At 54.7% G+C, this 18,467-nt stretch overlaps 1 protein-coding gene across 1 annotated transcript in view; it reads left to right on the top strand.

Annotated features, from left to right (window-relative positions):
* Positions 1 to 2,809: 2,809 nt before the first annotated feature.
* The window catches only part of IL31RA (interleukin 31 receptor A), a 33,437-nt gene continuing 17,779 nt past the window's right edge, over positions 2,810 to 18,467 (top strand). Inside the window, exons 1-4 of the mRNA XM_090278851.1 lie at positions 2,810 to 2,952; positions 5,909 to 6,026; positions 7,857 to 8,029; positions 16,214 to 16,365. Of these exons, the coding sequence (XP_090134977.1) occupies positions 2,898 to 2,952; positions 5,909 to 6,026; positions 7,857 to 8,029; positions 16,214 to 16,365 (498 nt within the window). The 5' untranslated portion in view covers positions 2,810 to 2,897. The remainder of the gene's footprint in view (positions 2,953 to 5,908; positions 6,027 to 7,856; positions 8,030 to 16,213; positions 16,366 to 18,467) is intronic.

The following is an 18,467-nucleotide window of genomic DNA, read 5'->3' as shown; positions in this document are numbered from 1 at the left end:
GCCACGGCCACACTGTCCTTGGCTCTGGCCCCGGGAGACGGGCCGTGGGGGCAGCTGTCAGTACATTGCTAAAGCGCCCCTCCTCTGCTTTCTCCCCTCACCTCGCCCCCACCGCTGGCCACAGCAGGCGGCGGTCACGTGGGTTGTGTCTGCTCTCTCTGCGCCTCCCGGAGCTACCACTGGGCGTGCGCCTCTCAGAGGGTCACCGCGTCCCGTGAGAGCCGGCGTGGTGAACTTGGAGGGCCTCCGGTCCAGCCTGGCACGTCCCGGAGGGCCGGGGACTCCAGGGCCCCGCGGAACGCCTGGCGGAATGAGCTCCCACGCAGAGAAACTGCGCGTTTCCAGGGAGCGGCTGCGTGGCTCTGGGGGCTGGGGCGCCAGCCGGTGGCGCAGGGAGCGCAGGTGCCGGCCTGGTGGCTTTCTCCGTGACCCAGGCCCTCTGCTCCGGAATCCCTCAGGTCCAGGCAGGCCGAGCCCCCCCAGGAAGCCTTCGGGACGCCGACATGTTTAAACAAGGGGCAGGCAGCCTGTGAACACAGGGCTCCCCTCCCTCGCTCCAGGCCCTCCTTCAGCTGAATCGGCACCCAGAGGAGGCAGGAGGCCCCGTCCCCTCCCCAGGGCCCTGGGGAAACGCTGACTTCTGTCCCTTTACTGCCAGCTTCCCCCCCCCCCCCCCCCCTTGCTCTCCTTCCTGTTCTCACCGGCTCCTTCCACTTGGGAGACAGGCAGTCAGGCAGGTTCCCGCCTGAGGGACGGTGACGACTCTCCTGCGTGCCGGGCGTCCTGGCCGGAGCTGGGGGCGAGCTGCACGGGGCCCCCGGCTCTCCCGCGACAGCCCGCATCGCCTGGGGCCCGGGCCTGTGCTGGGTCAACCCAGACTCGGGTCTAAGCCCGCGCTGACACCAGCAGGCACGCTGGTGGCCGTCTGGCGAGGGGGGTCGGGCAGGGGAGCCGTCCAGGCAGGGGGTGCCCCCGGGCGGCGCTGCAGCTTGGACTTGCCTCAGTCCTTCGCGCCCTCGGCACTCGGGGCTCCCCGGGCTCCCCCGCCCCCAGTCTGGGCTTGGCTGCAGGCAGGCCACGCTTCTCCAGCCTCTTTCCTCTCACGCCCCTTCCAGGGCTGGGACAGGAGCGGCAGCCACAGTGAGTCACCCTGGAGTCTGGCCCTGTCCTCTGACCCTTCTCTGTGTTCACAGCCACCGAACACGAGGAAGGCAGGGACAGGCTCCTGTTCACGCCCAGCGCCTCACCGCCCTGCGCGGTGCTGAGCGCCCGGGGGAACGTCCACGGCCACCCGCCGGTTCCCGGGGGCCGCAGGCCGCCCGAGGCGGTGCCCGCTGGATGCCAGCCCCCGGCGACCCTCCCTGCCTGCGTCTCTCGCTGAAACATGGTCCTGCGGGGGGTTCTAGTTTCACAAATGATCGACGACTCGCCCCGCAGAGGAGCCGAGCGCCCGTTCCCACCAGCGGCAGACACATCACGTGCTGTTATTGTGCTCAGCATGTCATACTGGTGAGATTTAACAAGCACACCCCGCCTCAGAACCCCCATTTTAGCTTTAGAGTCTGGAACATTCCTTCGGTCACGGTTGGCCTCGCTCCCCTGGGGGAGCATGCGGGCCCGCGAAGGCTTGTCTCCTGGCTGCCCGACGGAGGCAGTTACGGCCGAGTTCTGGACAGTGAGACCTTAAAATGCTCTTCGGAGAACAATTTGTGTCTGAAGGACACCTTTATTCTTCACTGGAAATGAAAAGCTTCTGCCTTTAGGGTTTGAGCTCATTTGAATCAGCAGGGTTTGTTCTTGGAAGAAGAGCAGCGGCTCCTGAGTGACAGGCGAGGCTGCCGCGGAGTAACCCGCCCCCCCCCCCCCCCCCCCCCGCTGTTTTTATTATGAGAGACCCAGGTTCTGCGGCGCTTCCCGGCCGCAGGCATTTTCACTTAGGCCTGTCGATGGGTTTGCCTCGGAGACGATCAGCCTGTGGTTTCCGCCAGAAAAGCTGTGCTGTTCCCCAAGGGACCGCTTTCGCTGAGAAGGCTTCTTCTCCTGTGATGACCAGGCGGAGCAGCAGGAGTGTCCCCCGCATCTTCCTGAGATGAGCTGTCGCTCTGGCATCCGCCTCTCGCGGGTTTCCCACCGCCGCCTCCCAGGACGAGAGGAGGAGCAGCAGCCTTGGTTCCAATTATAACTAATTCCACAAACACTGTGGAATGTCTTCCACGCGCCAGGCACTGCCTTGACTAGAAGGCTTCCAAGAGGGGCAGGAGACAGACGGCCCTCACTGCTCGGAAGCCAGCTCTGCGCAGAGAAGACCACAGGTACGCTGCTCAGTGCCACCCTGTGTGACATGCTGGGCAAGGGGCGCCGGTTGGGGGCGGGTTGCTGGCACGGGCTGTGCTCAGAGGAGGTTAGCCTTGCGATGACTTGGAGGGGGAACGCCTTTGCCGGGACAGGGGAAAGGACATTCTAGGCAGGAGGAAGCTCATGCACGGGACGCGGAGCTGTGACCTCCCAGGTGCTTTCTTTCGGGCACAGGGGCGTGCCGCTGGGCTGGGGTGTGTGGCGTGGAGGCAGGGCCCCAGCGTGGTTTCCGGGCCCTGGAGCCCACAGCACTTTCTGGAGCATATTCTTGGCGACCAGCGCACCTTTCAGATCACAGAGCGAAATAAAGCGCGGGCAGAATGAAATGCTGACAGGGGTCGATGAAGTAATTATGAAGGGATCTGCATGATAATAGCCAAAAATATAAGATAAAATAAGATTTAAAACTGAAGGGCTCATCCTCAAAACCCTCAGAATCCGAGTGTCACTGGAAGTGGAGCAGCTGAGGAGAGAGGAACAGGCTAACTCGGCCGTGACCCTGCCAGCTGGTCCTTGCCCGCCGGCGCCGGCCTGGGGTGGCCATGTGGGGCTGGGCGCTGCGGCTGCTGCCTCTGCTCTGCGGGCCCACCTGGGCAGGTAGGTCGGCCTGCGCCGCTTTGTGGACCGTGTGGGGCCCGTTGCCGGGGATGCGGGAGGCCCACCTGTGACAGTGATGGTCTCGCCGTGACCAGCCTGGGCTCAGCGCAGGGCAGATGTGGAAACGGACCACGTGGGCACGTCCAGGGCAAGCGCCGCCCTGTGCCTGGGCCACGAGGGGCTTGTGAGCTCCCTGAACTGTGTGGGTGTGTGGGTGCAAGGTCACGTGTGTTTAGGCCCGTGCAGACCTGGCAGGGCGGCCTAACGTACGACCCCCGAAAGGCCCACTGCTGTAGAGTAAGTGCTTATCTCAGTGGTGTTTGTGTCAAGTACTGATTTCATATAGAACCCACAGAAACGCAAAAATATGTCAGCTTCGCACTATTTGCACTCAATTCCCAGAATGTAGAGGAAAATGATGAAAAAAAACAACCCCCGTGTTTCTCTCATGGTCCCGCCCCGGACGACTGGCCTAATATCCATGCATCGCCTCTCAGACCTGAGGTTCATCCCATCGCATCTGCTGCTAGAACAGGGTCTCTAGGGGGCTGCCACCAAGCGCCACCGTGTGGCGCTTCAGCATCCGGGGGTCCGTCCTCGCGGGTTGGAGGCTGCACGTCCCGGGCCTGGGGGCCTGCGCGGCCGCCCCCTCTGCCACGTCGCTCCTTCACAGGACGCAGGAGGAGAGGGGAGACAGCCCATGACCTCTGTCCGGCTGCTTCTCCAGGGGGTCGTCCCCGTGGGTCCTGATCTCTCCTTAGAAGGACACCCGTCGGGCAGATTGGGGCCACCGATGGCCTCATTTTAACTGACACCCCTTGAAGGGCCTTATCTCCACATACAGCTCCCGGTCTGTCCTTGAGAAAAGTTAATAAATGTCTCCTTTCATTTCTAGGGACAGGGGAATCGCTGTTTCTGGAAGCGCAGGGACGGGGTTGAGAGGTTTTCTGAAGAGCGGGGAAGGCCGGGCGTGCGGGCGGTGAATCTAGCCTTTCATTTCCCAGTTTTTAAAAATCTGGTTTGGGCCAAGTTTAGAGTCACGGAAGGATTGAGCGGACAGTACAGAGAGCCCCCAGGTTTCCCTCTCCGGTGCGGCCACTGTGAAGACCTCACGGTGCCACAGGACACCGGCCAGCGCTGAGACACGGAGACAGATTGGTTAAATTCCAGATTTTATTTGGGGGGTCACTGGCTGTTCCGTCGATGTCCTCTGTCCGTTCCAGGATGGAGCTGTCACATCTCCTTGGTCTCCTACGATCTGTGACAGTTTCTTAGTTTTCGCTAGTTCCTCGTGGCCTTGAGGGGTCCTCGCTGGCCCCCTTGGGCTTTTGTACTCATCCTGACGGAGGTGGGGGCCCTCTATTGCGCTGTCCCAATGTCACACACTTTGTGACAGTCTCCTGATGCAGGTTGATGTTCTAATTATAGGCAAGCCTGGCAAGACCTCCCACAGGTGTGCTGCTGCCGGCAAACAGGAGGGCAGACAGTCGCTGTCGGGGGGCCTTCCCACCGGGCAGCTCACAGGGCGGGGTGCAGCAGCCAGTGAGGCCAGAAATGGGGATCACGGGGGACTGGGAGGGAGGGCGGTGAAGCCTCACGTTGTCTGCTGACCTGGCTCCCTTTCAATTCCAGCCCCCCCCCCAACTTGTCATGAAATAATTTAAATGCCCTGGGACGCACGCGCTGACCCAGAAGGTCAGGAGGACGCAGGGGAGAAGGGGAAACAGCGGGGACGCAGATTCTTCCCCAAGTCTTAGAATCCGGGGTGTTCAGAGCGGGACTTTCAGGGTGTACGGTGGCAGAGGGGGGTGGGAAGCACCCTGGTGACCCCGCACTCACACGCTCCCCGCACATCACCGGCCAGAGCGACTTCCAGGGTGAGGGGCTGACATCCTCCCGCAGGCCCGGGAAGGGCAGATGCTGCTGAGTGTCCGTTGTGCGTATCACAGATCAGACCGCGCTGCAGCACCGGGTGGGGGAGCCGGGGACGCGTCGCAAAGCGAGCGCCCGTGAGGTGTGGTCTGGTCATCTGGTGAAGTCCACGACACGTCTGAACGTACCAGGTGTAAATACGTGACTAATGTACGTGGGTGACAGAGGAACCCAGCTGTAGAGAAACAACCTGATCAAAACATTTAAAGAAGCACCCGTGACCGAGCAGTGTGTGCGTCTTCATTACCAATAGCGAGAAGGCCCGGTAATCGCATTAGCCGAGCGGCAGTGACAATAGTGTTTGATAGTCCGAAGCCTCTGCAACCACTGCGTGTAACGTGGAAAAAACGGACTTGACGTGGCGGTGCGGTCATAAGAAATGACGTTAGCGTCCGTGACTGACCACATTCCTGACGGAAGGAAACTGTGAAGTTCAACAACAGTGAGTGAAAGGGAAAGATGGACTGTCTCCCGTTCAAGTTCACACGCCCGGGCTTCTCCCTCTGGACTTCTGTGGGGACCAGACCCCTGTTCTGAGGGCAGCTTCTGCTCTCCCAGCGAAGGCAGGACACTCCTGGGGGCTCGGGGGCAACTACAGGGAGGGACACTTGTAACAGAGACGTCCCCTGTGAGCGCATCTCCTGGGAAAACTCTGCCGCGTGAGGTCCAGGTGGGGTGTGGCTCAGCACGGTCGTTCCCCTCTCCGCCACCCGCCGCGGGCCAGCACTCCAGGGCGGCGCTCTCAGTTTCTGCGGCGCTTTGCCTGGTGGTTAAATGAGTTTTGGTTCCCAGTGCCGCCTTTGGGTAAGAACGTAAAAGCATTTTTTCAAAAGTAGAAGTCCAGCTCTTCCTGGGGAGTCGCGGATGCGCTGGCGTCAGACTCTTTCCGTGGCCCTGACTGGGAGAAGCTTGTACGCAGCAGCTAAGCAGCGTCTGAGCAGCCCGTGTTCACCCAAGCGCTCGGCGCCGGCCGTGCTTACCGGGCGCCGAGGTCACCGTGCTGGGGTGTGCCTGTGTGTTTTAGCTCCGCCAGCGAAGCCCGAGAACATTTCTTGCATCTTCTACTACGAGAGGAATGTCACTTGCACCTGGAGCCCAGAGGGAGGAGCCGAGGACACGCGGTACAAAGTGACGCGAACTTAGTAAGTGTGGGGCTGCGTGTCTTCATCTGCAGCTTCCGGGCGACAGACAGGATCGGTGACTCCGGGCGGGAGGGGTGGGGCGGGGCGGCTGCTGCGCAGGCGGATGGCAGTCCCGGTCGTGCCCACGGGGACAGGTCTGTTTACCATACTCAGGGACATCCGTCCTCTTCCCAGAATGTGTCAGGGAACTGTTCGTTCCTCCTGGGTCCAGGCGTAGGGCGGAGAGTCCCTCTCTGCCACCTGTCGTCAGGCACCCACCTGGACGAGGGGTTCCGAATGGGCACTGCCTCGGAAGCTTCCCTTTTTATTCAGCTTCTGTTGGAGTAAAAATTGTACATTTTTTATCGTAATTCTCGCCAGGGAGTGTGAATTGGGGTTTCTGAGAAGTTGGCAGCAGCTCATGAGACGCAGGGCGTCCCTCACGCGTCAGGAGCCCCGTGTGGGGAGTTGTTGGCAGGTGACCTCTCTGGATTTTCCATTTCAAAAAGAGAGGCTATGGTTCTGAGTTTCTGCTTTGTTTTTAAACACAAGATTGGGTATCTCCCTCTATTTTTTTCCCCCTTGGAATTGGTAACTGCTATGAGGGGCATCCGCTCCACGACCCGCAGGAGAAGCGGGGGGTGGGGGAGCACACAGTGTGCTTTGCTGCCCTGCTCCGTCAGGGGGTGGCTGATAGGCCACTCAGAACAGGGTCAGCAGAACTGTCCTGAAAGGGCAGGCGAGCAAGCCCTTTAGGCTTCGAGGGCAGGGGTAGCTGGGGCATCCAGGAGTAGCTATGGAAGAAGTGCGCCACGGCCCAGGCTAACGGGCCGAGCCAGGACTCGGGCCTGGTCTGCTCCCAGAGCCTGTGGCTGCCCCAGGACACAGCATGGCCCTGGGGACATGTCTGCACTGCCCAGAAGCAAGGAGAAGGCTGGGGCCCCTTTCTCCTTTTGGATTCCACCATTCAGGGTGTCCACACTCTGATCCCTGGGCCCTGAGATGTGGGCCCCCTTCTCGGTCCCCAGCCACCTCCATGTCTGGCACGTCCCTGGGGCCGTGTGACTGTAATGACACCCTGCTGGGCCCTGCCCGTGCGTGGGCGTCTCATTGAGTTACAGCTTGATAGGATTTAAGTGACCTGTCTGGTAATTTATTAAATTACTTATCAGTGTAGTAAGGGACTGGCCATTAATTTTAATGAGTTTTCTGGAAAAAAAAATATGAATGGTAAAAAAAAAAATTCAATCTAAAAAATAGAGAGAATGTAACATGGTACCCCAAATCCCATCCCAAAGGGGACAACTTTAGCATTTTGATAGAAACCTTTCCAGATACTTCTAAGACGACAGGAGTTTCGTGTAAATGTGATTATTCTGGACATAATGTGCATCTTGCTCATCGTCACCAATGAGGGATAGAGTGTGGGCACCTTTGCGTATCAATAAATGTAGATGATTAAATGCTATCATTGTAAATTCTGTTTCCGTATTTACCGTAATTCATTTAATAAATCCTCTTGGATTATTTTCGATTAGAAGTAAGTTCTCAAGGCTCGGCTCTGGGGCCTGTTCATTATTTGCCACCAATAGGAAATGCGTGACATGCGGGGTCCCAGGGAGGTCCCCAGGGCTTATAGCGTCCCAGGCAGGCAGCATGCAGTGAACCCGGATCTCTCCGAGGAGGAGAGGGAGCATTTCGGAGAGCGGGGTAACAAATTCTGGATTTCCAGTTCTCAAGAAACCCAGACTGAAACTAACGAACATGCTTAATACATGCTTAACACACGAAGTGTGGCTGTGTTTTCAAACTGCTGAACTAAACCCGTGTTGATTATGTTTTCCTTCCAAGCTCCTATGGACGAAAAAATGATACTTGTGAGCCCTCGAGTGAAGACCGCGCGTCCTGCTCTTTCCGTCGTCATTCCATCACGTTCCCCGACATTTACACGGTTCAGGTGCAGGCTCGCAACGCGGACGGTGCTGTGGACTCGGACGTAACCCACTGGGACTTAAGCACCATCGGTAAGTGTGTGGGGTGCACAGCTTATGCACTTTATTCTCAAACATACTCCCCCTCCCTATTCAAAGAGGCGTCTGTGGACTCAACAGTAGCCTCAACAACCAGGGATGGCGTAGGTGCATGTCATGCGTGAACATTCGTCCTCTCCTCGCAGAGCGGAGGGAGGGCGGGAGGGACTGGCCATATTGCAAATGAAGACTGGGAAGCGACGTGTGTCTGGTTCCTGATTTCCCCCTGCAGTTCGCACCACAAATTGTACTCCAAGAAGCGGTTTCCCCTCGAAAGCATCGTTGTTTATGGAGGAAAAGAAAGGAAAACTCTTATTTTAAAAAATGGCTCGCTAATTCTTAGTTTTAATTCTTTTTCAAAAACGCCTTTTCATCATATACTGTTTAAATAATAGCTTTATTGAGATACAATCCACATGCCATGAAGTTCACGTTTTAGAGATGAGTGTGCCCCTTCCTCTCATGTTTACCAAGCTGGGCACATGTCTAATTCCAGAACATTGTCTTCACCCCTCCGGAGAGACTTCCGACCTAATTCCTGAGTCCCTTCCCCCCACCCTCTGACAACCACGAGTCTAATTTCTGTCTTTATGGATTTGCCTGTTTTTGACATTTTGTGTAAATGGAAAGGTACCTTGTGGCCTGCTTTCACTCACTTGGCAGAATGTGTCCTGGGATCCCCGTCACCGTAGCTCTGATCAGCACTTGACTCCTTTTTAGGGCTGAATAGTATTCCGCTGTGGGCAGAGACCCCATGTCACTCATCCGTCCATCAGCTGATGAAAATCTGGGTTGTTTCTACTTTTGGTTCTTGCAAATACTGCTGTTATAAATATTTGTGTACAGATTTTTGTGTGGATGTATGTTTCAATTCTTTGATATATTCCTAGTGAAATTGCTGGGTCGCATGATAACTTAACCTTTAGCGTTTTAATGAACTGCCAACCTTGACCAAAGTGGCTGCAGCGTTTTACGGCCCCATCAGGAATCTGTGAGGGTCCCACACGCTCCACCCCCTCACCAACACTGTGACTAGATCCGTCTCTGATTCCAGCGTCCTGTCCTGGCTGCTGGGTGTACCTCATGGTGGTTCTAATCTGCATTTGCCTGATTACTCATGAATGGTGTTGAGCAGCTTTTCACGTGCTAATGAGCCATTTGTCTGTCTTTTCCAGAAGTGCTTACCCAAATCCTTTGCCCATTTTTAAATAGGATCCTCTGTTTATTGTTGAGAGTGAAGAGTTCTTTGTATAGTCTGGGTACAAGTTTCTTATCAGATACATGATTTACAAATGTTTCCTCTTTTTCTGTCAGTTGTCTTTTTAATTTCTTGATGGTGCCATTTAATGGTGATGAAGTTCAGTTGATTAATTCTTTTACCGTTCGTGCTTTGTGAAATCTAAAAAATAAACAAACTGCCGGACCAGAGGTCACGAAGATTTACTGCTATATTACCTTCTAAGCATTTCGTAGTTTCAGCTCTGGCACCCAGTTCTTTGACCCCTTCTGAGTGTTTGTCTCTGGTGTGAGCAGGAGTCAAACGTCACTGTTCTGCATGGGAGTAGCCAGTGGTCTCACTCTCACTCGCTGGGGAGATGATTCTTTCCCCCATTGAACTGTCTTGGCAACCTTGTCAAAATCAGCTCATCATAAATGTGCGGTTTTTTCCATGGGCTCTCAATTCTATTTCATTGATGTATATTTCTGCCTTTATGCTCATATCACATTATCTCGATTACTGGGAAAGTGAGTCCTCCAATCTCGTTATTTTTTAAGATTTTTTTTTTTTTTTTTTTTTGGCTGTTGGGTCCCTTGAGTTTCCACAAGAATTTTAGAATCAGCTTGTCAGTTACTTCCGAGAAGCCTGCCAGGGGTTGGTAAGCACATTTTTACCAAGAATGGAAAGTCTTCCAATCCACGAATATGGGATGTCCACCCACTTACTCCCGCCTCCTCTGACCTCCTTCCCTAACGTTCCGCGGCAGGAGCCGGTGCAGGGCCCTGTTAGTTCTGATGCTGCTGTAAATGCAGGTGGCTTCTTAGGTCCGCGCTCAGGTTGTTCCTTGTCACGTGGACAAATGCAACTGGTTTTTGTGTATCGATCTTGTAACCTGCCACCTTGTGGAACATGTATATTGGCTCCAACAGTGTGTGTGTGTGTGTGTGTGTGTGTGTGTGTGTGTGTGCACGCACACGCGCGCTCCTTAGGATTTTTTTAACCCTTTAAGCGCCAACGTCGCTGTGAGCAATGCGGACAAATTTTCCCAAAAGCGCCAGCGTCGCTCCCAGCGACTCTTTTCGATGGCTATAAGTGGAAATAATGATGGAATAATTTGTATTTTATGTTTTGGTCTCTTTTTTTGTACCTCAGGTTACATATTGATATAATTTTTTCTCATGTTGATCCACATTTCGACTTACGCATGGCACTCCAAGGGTTAATATATAAGCTGGTGTCACCTAAAATACAGCTCTACTTTATCCCTCCCAGTCCGCGCCTTCCTTGTCCTCCCTGCCTGGCCGCCCTGGGTGGCACCTCCGTGTCACGTGGAAGAGACGCGGTGAGAGCAGACAGCCTTGCTCTGACCGGAGGAGGAAATCGCCGTTACACGTGGCACTGGCAGCAGGTTCTGTAGGCGCCCCGTGCCCTTTACAGCGCGGCGGCGAGTCTCTCCCCTCATCATTTGTTCAGTGAGGTCGCTGTGGGGGTAATTTCATGCTATTAAGATTGTGTCTCACACCGGCTGGTTTTCATGGTTAAACAAACCTTGTGTCTTGGGATCTATTCCCCTGGTTGTGGTGTGTAATGTTGTATTTGCTGATGACTCTGGATTGCTAGCTTCTGTGGAGGGCTTCTCCTTTACGTTCATGGGAATATTGGCCTGCTGTTCTCTTGTGCTATCTCTGTCTGTTCTTGGAATCAGGGTGTATTGTCCTCAAAACATGAGTTGGGAGGTATTTCCTGGTCTTCTGTTTTCTGGAGGAGTTTCTGAAGAACTAGCGTTAATCCGTCTTTAAGTCCTTGGCAGACTTCAGCAGCACAGATGTCCGAGCTCGAGATTTTCTTTTGGTGAAGCGTTTTGACTTGGGTTTCTTTTTAAAACTCTTTTTTTTTACAACTGCCTTTGGAAGGCTGGCCTCTCATTGTAAACACTGTCTCATGAGGATGACCCCGGAAGGGACAAGATGATTCACATTTTAAATAAACTTTTAGCATTATTATCTGTACTTTATTAGCATGAACATGTACCACTTCAGCAATTAAAAATATTAAAAAACAAATTCAGTCATAAGATTAAAAATCCCCAAAAGTTTCTATCCTTCTTTCAACTAGATTTAGTAGATATATAAATATTCTATAACTGCCACTGATTACAATTTACAGTGAGGAGAAATTTTGCTCTAAATTAGTGACACAGAGTTTTATAAAATTAATCTCTGAAGAAACTTGGTTTTTGTAATCTGTCTCTAGGGACTGCTAAAATGTTGCTAAGCACCAATATCTATCTAAAAATGAAACTGAGGAAACAAAATTACGACACCAAATAACATCGAAAAGAATAGAACACTGAGCAGTAAATTTAACCAAGGAGGTGAGAGACCTGAGAACTTGAAGACCAAGATAAATAGAAATACATCCTGTGTTCCTGGATTAACAGGGTTAATGTTGTTAAAAGTCATCATTTAATATAGATGAAGTACAATTCCTATCAAAATGTCAAGGACATTTTCCACAGAAGTAGAAAAAAAAAAATCCAAAACTCCACAGGGAACCACAAAAGGCCAAAGCAACTTTGAACGGGGACAGGTCTGGAGCCCTCACGCCACGACCTAGCGATCCAAGCCGCACGGCCCTGGCATCGCACCAGACACGTGGGCCAGGACGGCGAGCCCAGGGGCAAGCCCCCGCGTGCAGGGTCAGCTGGTCTCCCACCGGGGCACCGGGAATACAAAACGGGGAAGGATCGTCTGCTCAATGCACAGTGTCAGGAGAGCGGGACCCCGTCTTGCAGCATCCAAAAAATAAACTCAGCGTAAATTAAAGACATAAACGTGAGATCTGAAACCGTAAAATTCCTAGAAGACGATGCAGGGAAAAGCTCCTTGATGTTACAACGATTTCGTGACTAAGATACCAAAGCAGGGGCAGCAAAAGCAAAAAGTGAGTAAGTAGGACGACATCCAACTAGAAAAGTTCCGTGGAGGGAAGGAAATGATCAACACACGGCCAGTCACCCTTCCGAGTGGGAGAAGCGATTTGCAAACTGTATATCTGATAAGTGGTTAATATCCAAAATATGTCGGGAAAGCTCACCACTTAATAGCAAAGAAGCAAATAACCGCAATAAAAAATAGGCGAAGGACTAGAACTTCTCCCACTCAACCCTGGACCTGTCTTCTGGAGGGCAGGCTCGCTGTGGTTCAGGCTTCCCCCGCCAGGCGAGGGCGCTAGGAGCCTGGTTGTGAGAGGCTGCGCTCCGCTCCACCGAGTGTTTTTTGAAGACTCTCCCAGTGCCTTCGCCCATTTTGTGACGGGTGACTCACGAGCTCCCCTGCCCACCCCGCGCTGAGTGTTCAGCCATTTGGACCGCAAACAGCGTGACCCCGTGCCCCGCCCTCTCCATTCACCCCATCGCCCCCCGAGCGACTTTTCTTTGTTTGTTTCCCTGGATGAAAGCCGTCCTCAAAGGGGCAGGTGGTGCTGATGTGGAAGAGGCGAAACAAAACGTGACAGAAGCACTGAAAGGGATTGGCGCGTTTGAAACGGTGTGAGCCGTGGGAAAAATGTCCTGGCAGGTGTGTTGCATCAGACGGAGAGGACTGTGAAGGTGACTGAAGTTTCAACATGAGAGAATAAGCATGCAATTTTTTATAAACAAGTTCTGTCTTTTGGGCCGCGCCTTGTATAGGAAAGGGTGCTCCACACCATCAAATCATCAGCAAAACGCACGTCAGACCCGCAGTGCACTCCCCCTCACCCCTGCTAGGATGGCTAGTGTTAAAATAAAAAAGGTCCTGTCGGTGAAGGTGTGAAGAAAGGGGGACCCCGGTGCAGTGTCTCTGGGCACGGAAGGTGATGCAGCCGGTACGGAAAAGAACGCAGCATTTCCTTGGAAAACAAACACAGAACCATCACGGGGCCCGGCGGTCCCCCTCCTGGGCAGCTCTCCGAAGGAACTGAGGTCAGGATCTGAGAGAGGCACCTGCACCCCATGTCCCCCGCAACACTGTTCACAGCAGCCAGGGTGGGAACCCCCTGCCGCCCCCCGGCAGCTGAGATAATAAGGGACCTGCGGCCTCGGCGCACATCGGGGTATTCTGAAGCCGCCACAGAGAAGCAGTCCTGCCACGCACAGCGGCACTGACGGAGCCGGGCGCCCTGTGCTAAGGGACGCGCGCGGCAAACACTGCCCGACGTCACTCACACGGAGGGTCCGAACCAGCGAGACCCTCGGGGCGGCGGTGGCGAGGTGGTCGCAGGGGGGCTGGCGGGGGTGGGGGGCGGAGGGACCGGTAAGGGGCACAAATATGCCATCACACGAAACACAGAAATGCCGCGTCCCTCGGGCACTTGGGGCTCTGTCTGCTGTTCTCCGTGGTGTTCTTTCTGCCCCCGGACTCGGTGCTTTTCACCGTCTCAGCGTCACGTTCTGCCGTCCTCCTCCCGCCGCCCAAATCTGATGTTCGTCCCCCGCCGTGGGTGTTTTTCTTTCACTGATTGAAATTTCCAGCTTCAGAATTTCTGTAGGGTTCCTTTTTACAATTCCTCTGTTTGCTGGCGATCTTCCCATTTTGATCCTCTCTCGTTTTCTTGCTTTTCCTTAGTTCTTGGCCCGTGTTTTCCCTTCGCTCTTTGAGCTTATTTACGGCAGCTGTCTCAGAGTTTCTGTCCCGTCAGCCCGCCCGGTGGCCGGGCCTCCTCGGGGGCCGTTGCTGCCACGGGGTGCTGCTCCCTCGGATGGGCCTGTCCTCCGCTCCGCGGAGGGCCGTGTGACCTGCGTGTTGAAATGGGGCATCTGAAAACAGTCGCTCTCCCTGTCCTTGCAGCGGAGCCGGGGGCCTCTCAGGTGCGAGCGCGTAAGTTCCCCCTTCTGCGTGTGCGTCATGCGTGTGGCTTTCTCAGCTCCTCTGGACACACGGTCGCTTTCGACGGTCTCGGCCTTCTGGGGACTTTTGATGACCCACTTCTGCAGCCACGGTCTCCAGCCCCAGGCTCGTGAGGGTCTGTGGTCTCCTTGCGCTTTCCCCACCAGAGAGGGGGCGAGGCTGAGCGAGCAGCCCCTCCACCTGCCCCCGGGGGTCAGAGGTGGGCCCTGAGGTCTGCGCTCCCTGGTTTGGGGAGGGGGCAGTAGGCACAGGGTTCCTGCCTCCTCTGCACCTAGGCCTCCGGCATGCTGGGGTGGGCATAGGACCAGGCCGAGACCTTTCCTGTCACTTTGAAGGGGACTTTTTCCTGACTGGGTCTTCATCTGGAAACTTTGGCTGGTTTCCCGAGCTCCCACTAGGTGAGCGGAAGCAATTCCTGTGCTTGTTTTGTTCCGTGTTCCTACGGGGGAACGGAACCTGAGGTCCCTAACCGCCGTCTGGCTGCCTCACTCGGTCTACGTCAGCTCCTAATGAGTGTTCTGAGCACCGGTTTTATGAGGGTAACAATTAACAACAAATCTCCTTGGTGCTCTAATTGCAGGAGTAAATAGACCTACAATAGGGGCTTGTGTGCAGTCTGACCGGAGGCAGTTTCGCTGAACGGGTCAGAGCAGGAATTCTGGAGCAGGTGCAGACGGATCGCAGCTTGCCTTCTTATGAGAAAGTTATTTAACCTTCAAATCTCAGTTCTGCCTTCTTAAAAATGAGTGTAACAAATGTTAGGTGGTAGAGAGGAGTCGACCAAGGGATACTTCTCAAAAAGTACTTACACAGTGCTCAGTGAAAATCAATAACCTTATAAAAATCACTTCATGTGTCTGCTGTACAAGCCCCATCACTGCGCAGCCAGGGGCGGACGAGCACCCCGCACCCTGGGCACGATGAGTACAGACGCGTCCTGAGGGGCTCCAGAGAGCTTTCGGAATATTTCCACCCCGCGTCTTTAATTCCATGGATCTGAGCAGGGTGTCGTTCTCCAAAAGCCCGCAGGACGTGCGCAGATGGAAGGGTGGATGGGCGTGGGAGCGGCACCCACACTCTGCTGATGGAAGCGCCGTCCGTGCGGCTGCGCGGGGAAGCCAAGGGCAGGTGTGGAAGCAGCCCCGGCACATCCACACCCTGCGCCTCTGTCACCCTGCCCTCGGGGGTCCCAGGAAGCCGCGCAGAGGCAGACAGACACGCCGCCCTGCCCTGACTCACTCCCTTCCCTGCGGTCCGGGGCCTCCTGAGCTTTGAGATCAAGACCCAGCAGCGGTTCTCACGGAGCGTTAACGTGAGAAATTGGAAATACCGTGAATGTACAATAAGAGAGAAAGGGTCAAATACATCTTGTACATCTGTGAGATGGAATGTTGTGAAGCTTTGAAAAAATCCTGTTTTGAAGAATTTTTAATGCAAGGGGGCCTATGCCGATTGCACAATGCTGTTTTAGGAAGAGGAGGGCTTTATTTAGCACCATGTCAACATCGTCTGAAAAGCATGCAGACAGTCACAGAGAAAAAGGCCTGAGACATGCCACCGTGTTAATAGTGGCGATCTCTGGTTGACGGCATTATGGGTGATTTAAAGTTCTCCTCTGTGCTTTTCTGTGTTAAAAATGCTTTTGAATGGGCACATGTTACTTATATCACCAGACAAATACATGCCTATTTTCCAAGGCAGAGCTTTGGGGCGAGAGTGTTTGCAGGGTTCGGAGGCCGGGAGAGGGCCTCCTACGGGCCTCCCTGGGGGGCAGGGGAGGGCAGGTAGCTGACACCCATTTTCTGGTCCGGGAGCCTCATCTTCCTACCCCCACCCTGGTCACCACCTCCCCCCCCCCCCCATCAGCAGACGTCCTCCGCGGACGGCTGGGTATTGGGGGGCGGGGAGCGTTTCTCCAGAGGTGCCCCCATAACACGCCCGCGCCCAGCCCATCACGAAAGGTGCGCCATTTCTATCCTAGGGTTATTTTCTTTTTCATTTTGGGGTGGATCCTTTTAGCACTTTCTGATCTTTTTGCTGATACGAGAATGCCCTGATTTTTCTTTTCAGTAAAAATCGACCCACCTGTGATTTCCAGCGTGGAGCCGCTGTCGGGCGTCAAGCGTGCGCTGCACGTTACTTGGAAAAGGCCGGCGCTGGCCCCCGTTTCACTGGCGCTGGACTGCACGCTGCGATTCAGAGCGGCGGGGACGGACCCCTGGGTAAGAGCCCCCGCCGGCTTCAGGGAGAGGGCGTGGAGGGCAGGGGCTGGCGCCTGCTGCGAAGGGGACAGAGGACAGAGACTGGGGAGGCCTCTCCCTGCCAGCGCCCCGGCCTCGGGGCCTGGGCGTGTCTGACTGTGGGCGCCGGCACCCCAAGCCGGGACAGAATGGAGGGGGGAGGTCCGCTCTGCCTTCCTGCCTGTCTCCCGTCTGGCTGCGCCGGCTGCCGGAGATCCCAGGGCTCGGCTAGTTCCTTCCCTATTTTCCCAGCCCTTTATGAAATTGTGACGTATAACAGTTAGAAAGGGGACCAGAATGTAACTATTGTGTTTAACAACTTGTTATTGTCAGCGGAACAACATAAGCTCCCTTCATCATTATTGGCTCCCCTTAGAGTTATACCGGTTTCCATGGTAATGATGGACACTTCTTTGCTCTTTATTACGGTGTGAGGCCTGTATCCCTGAACAATGGTTTGGGACGTTCTGTCAATGGAATCCATACACTGTGTACTTTGTCTCTTTCGCTCATTATTGTGCTTCTAAGACTCGTCCGTGCCGTGTGATGCTGGCGCTCGTACCCTTCAGGGCTGTGCAGGACTCCCCTGCAGGAGCGCGGCAGAGCCATGGCTGCAATTTGCATGTCCCCGAGTGTTCCCGGGGTTGCGGCTGCCCCCGCGTGTGTGCTGGCCACGTGGAGCCCTCCTCTGTGAATTGTTTACTTTGGCCTTTTGTGCGTTCATTCTGTTGGACAGTCCGATTGTTTCACTGACTTGTAGGTGTTCCTTACGCATTCTGTTTATGAGTCTTCTATCTGGTGTGTGTGTTGCAGACACTCCCGCTGTGTGGCCTGGCTTCTCACTCTCTGTGGTGACATTGGATGAACAGAACTTCTTACTCTTAATGCTGTCAGATTGTATCCACCTTTTCCTTTGTACTTAATGCCTTTTATTCCATAAGAAATATTTCTTACCTCAAAGCTCAGAAGAGAGTCTCATGTTCCCATCGGTGCAGCCTGAGATTGTAGCAAGTCTTAGGAGCGACGCTCCTTCACCGACTCCCAGCTTCCAGCCGATTAAACCAGTTCAATCTTTACCCGCCCCCCGAAGACTTGCTAATCTGTCTTATAACTTGTTTGTTTTTAACCTAAATGTAGGCGTTTTATTTACTCCCTTTGAATTTCTTTATCCATCATTTTAACCTATTTAGAATCTTTATTCTATCATCCAAAACTTATAATTTCTTCCGACTTTCTACCTTTCAATAAAACTTCCAGTTAACTTTTTACTTTTCTTGAGTATCTTCAGATTTGATAGCACTTCCTTCTACACCTGCCTTCAGCCCTTAATAAAAACAGCGGCTGCCGCATTGCCCCGTGCTCGTCCCGCGGAGGCCTGTGCTCGTCCGCGGAGCCCGTGCGGAGACATCGGCGGCCCCGCGGTTGAGTGTGGCCAGCCTCTGTAGCCTCTGACTGCGTAGTTCCCACCACGGTCAGGCAGCTGACTTTTCTCGTCTCGTCCATGAAGCTACCACGGGCACCGTGCTGCCGCATCCTCTCCTGGTCTGGGCTGTTTCAGAAAATCCGTTGTTTCCCTTGGCTCATGTTCAAGACCAGAGGAGTCACGGTGTCCTCGCCCTCAGCTTCCCTTCGGGGGCAGCCCGGGAGCCGCCGTCCTAGACCCCAACTACACGTGACGTAAGGCTCACCTCCCGTCACACAGGTGGCGTGGGCCTGCGGGGCTTCGTCTGGGCCCAGAGGCCGCTGGGAGGGGCCCACGTGCGTCTGGAAAGGAGTAAAGCAGGTGCAAGGCAAGTGAGGGCAGCCACGCCCAGCACCCCCCGCCCACACTCGCCTCCACCTGCCCACCTTTGCCTCCTCTCTTCCGTCCTGAGGTCAGAGGCCCCTCCTGCTCTCCCGGAGGAAGTGGGAGGAGGGGAAACGCAGCCAGTTCTCTCTCCTGTCAGCTGTCAGACATGACGCGGTCTGCACAGTTCTGGGCCCAACGCAGCCAACCCTGCCACGGCTGGTGCCCGCCCTCTGCGGACAGAGGTCCAGGTCCTTAACCCTCCAGACCAGCCCGATGGGCCCCTGCCCCTCTCCCT

Source organism: Furipterus horrens, unplaced genomic scaffold, assembly GCF_987537825.1.
Source record: "Furipterus horrens unplaced genomic scaffold, mFurHor1.1.pri manual_scaffold_5, whole genome shotgun sequence".
In the NCBI taxonomy this organism is placed as follows: domain Eukaryota; kingdom Metazoa; phylum Chordata; class Mammalia; order Chiroptera; family Furipteridae; genus Furipterus; species Furipterus horrens.
Note: the sequence above shows the minus strand (reverse complement) of the source record. Positions and strands in the feature narration are given on the sequence as shown.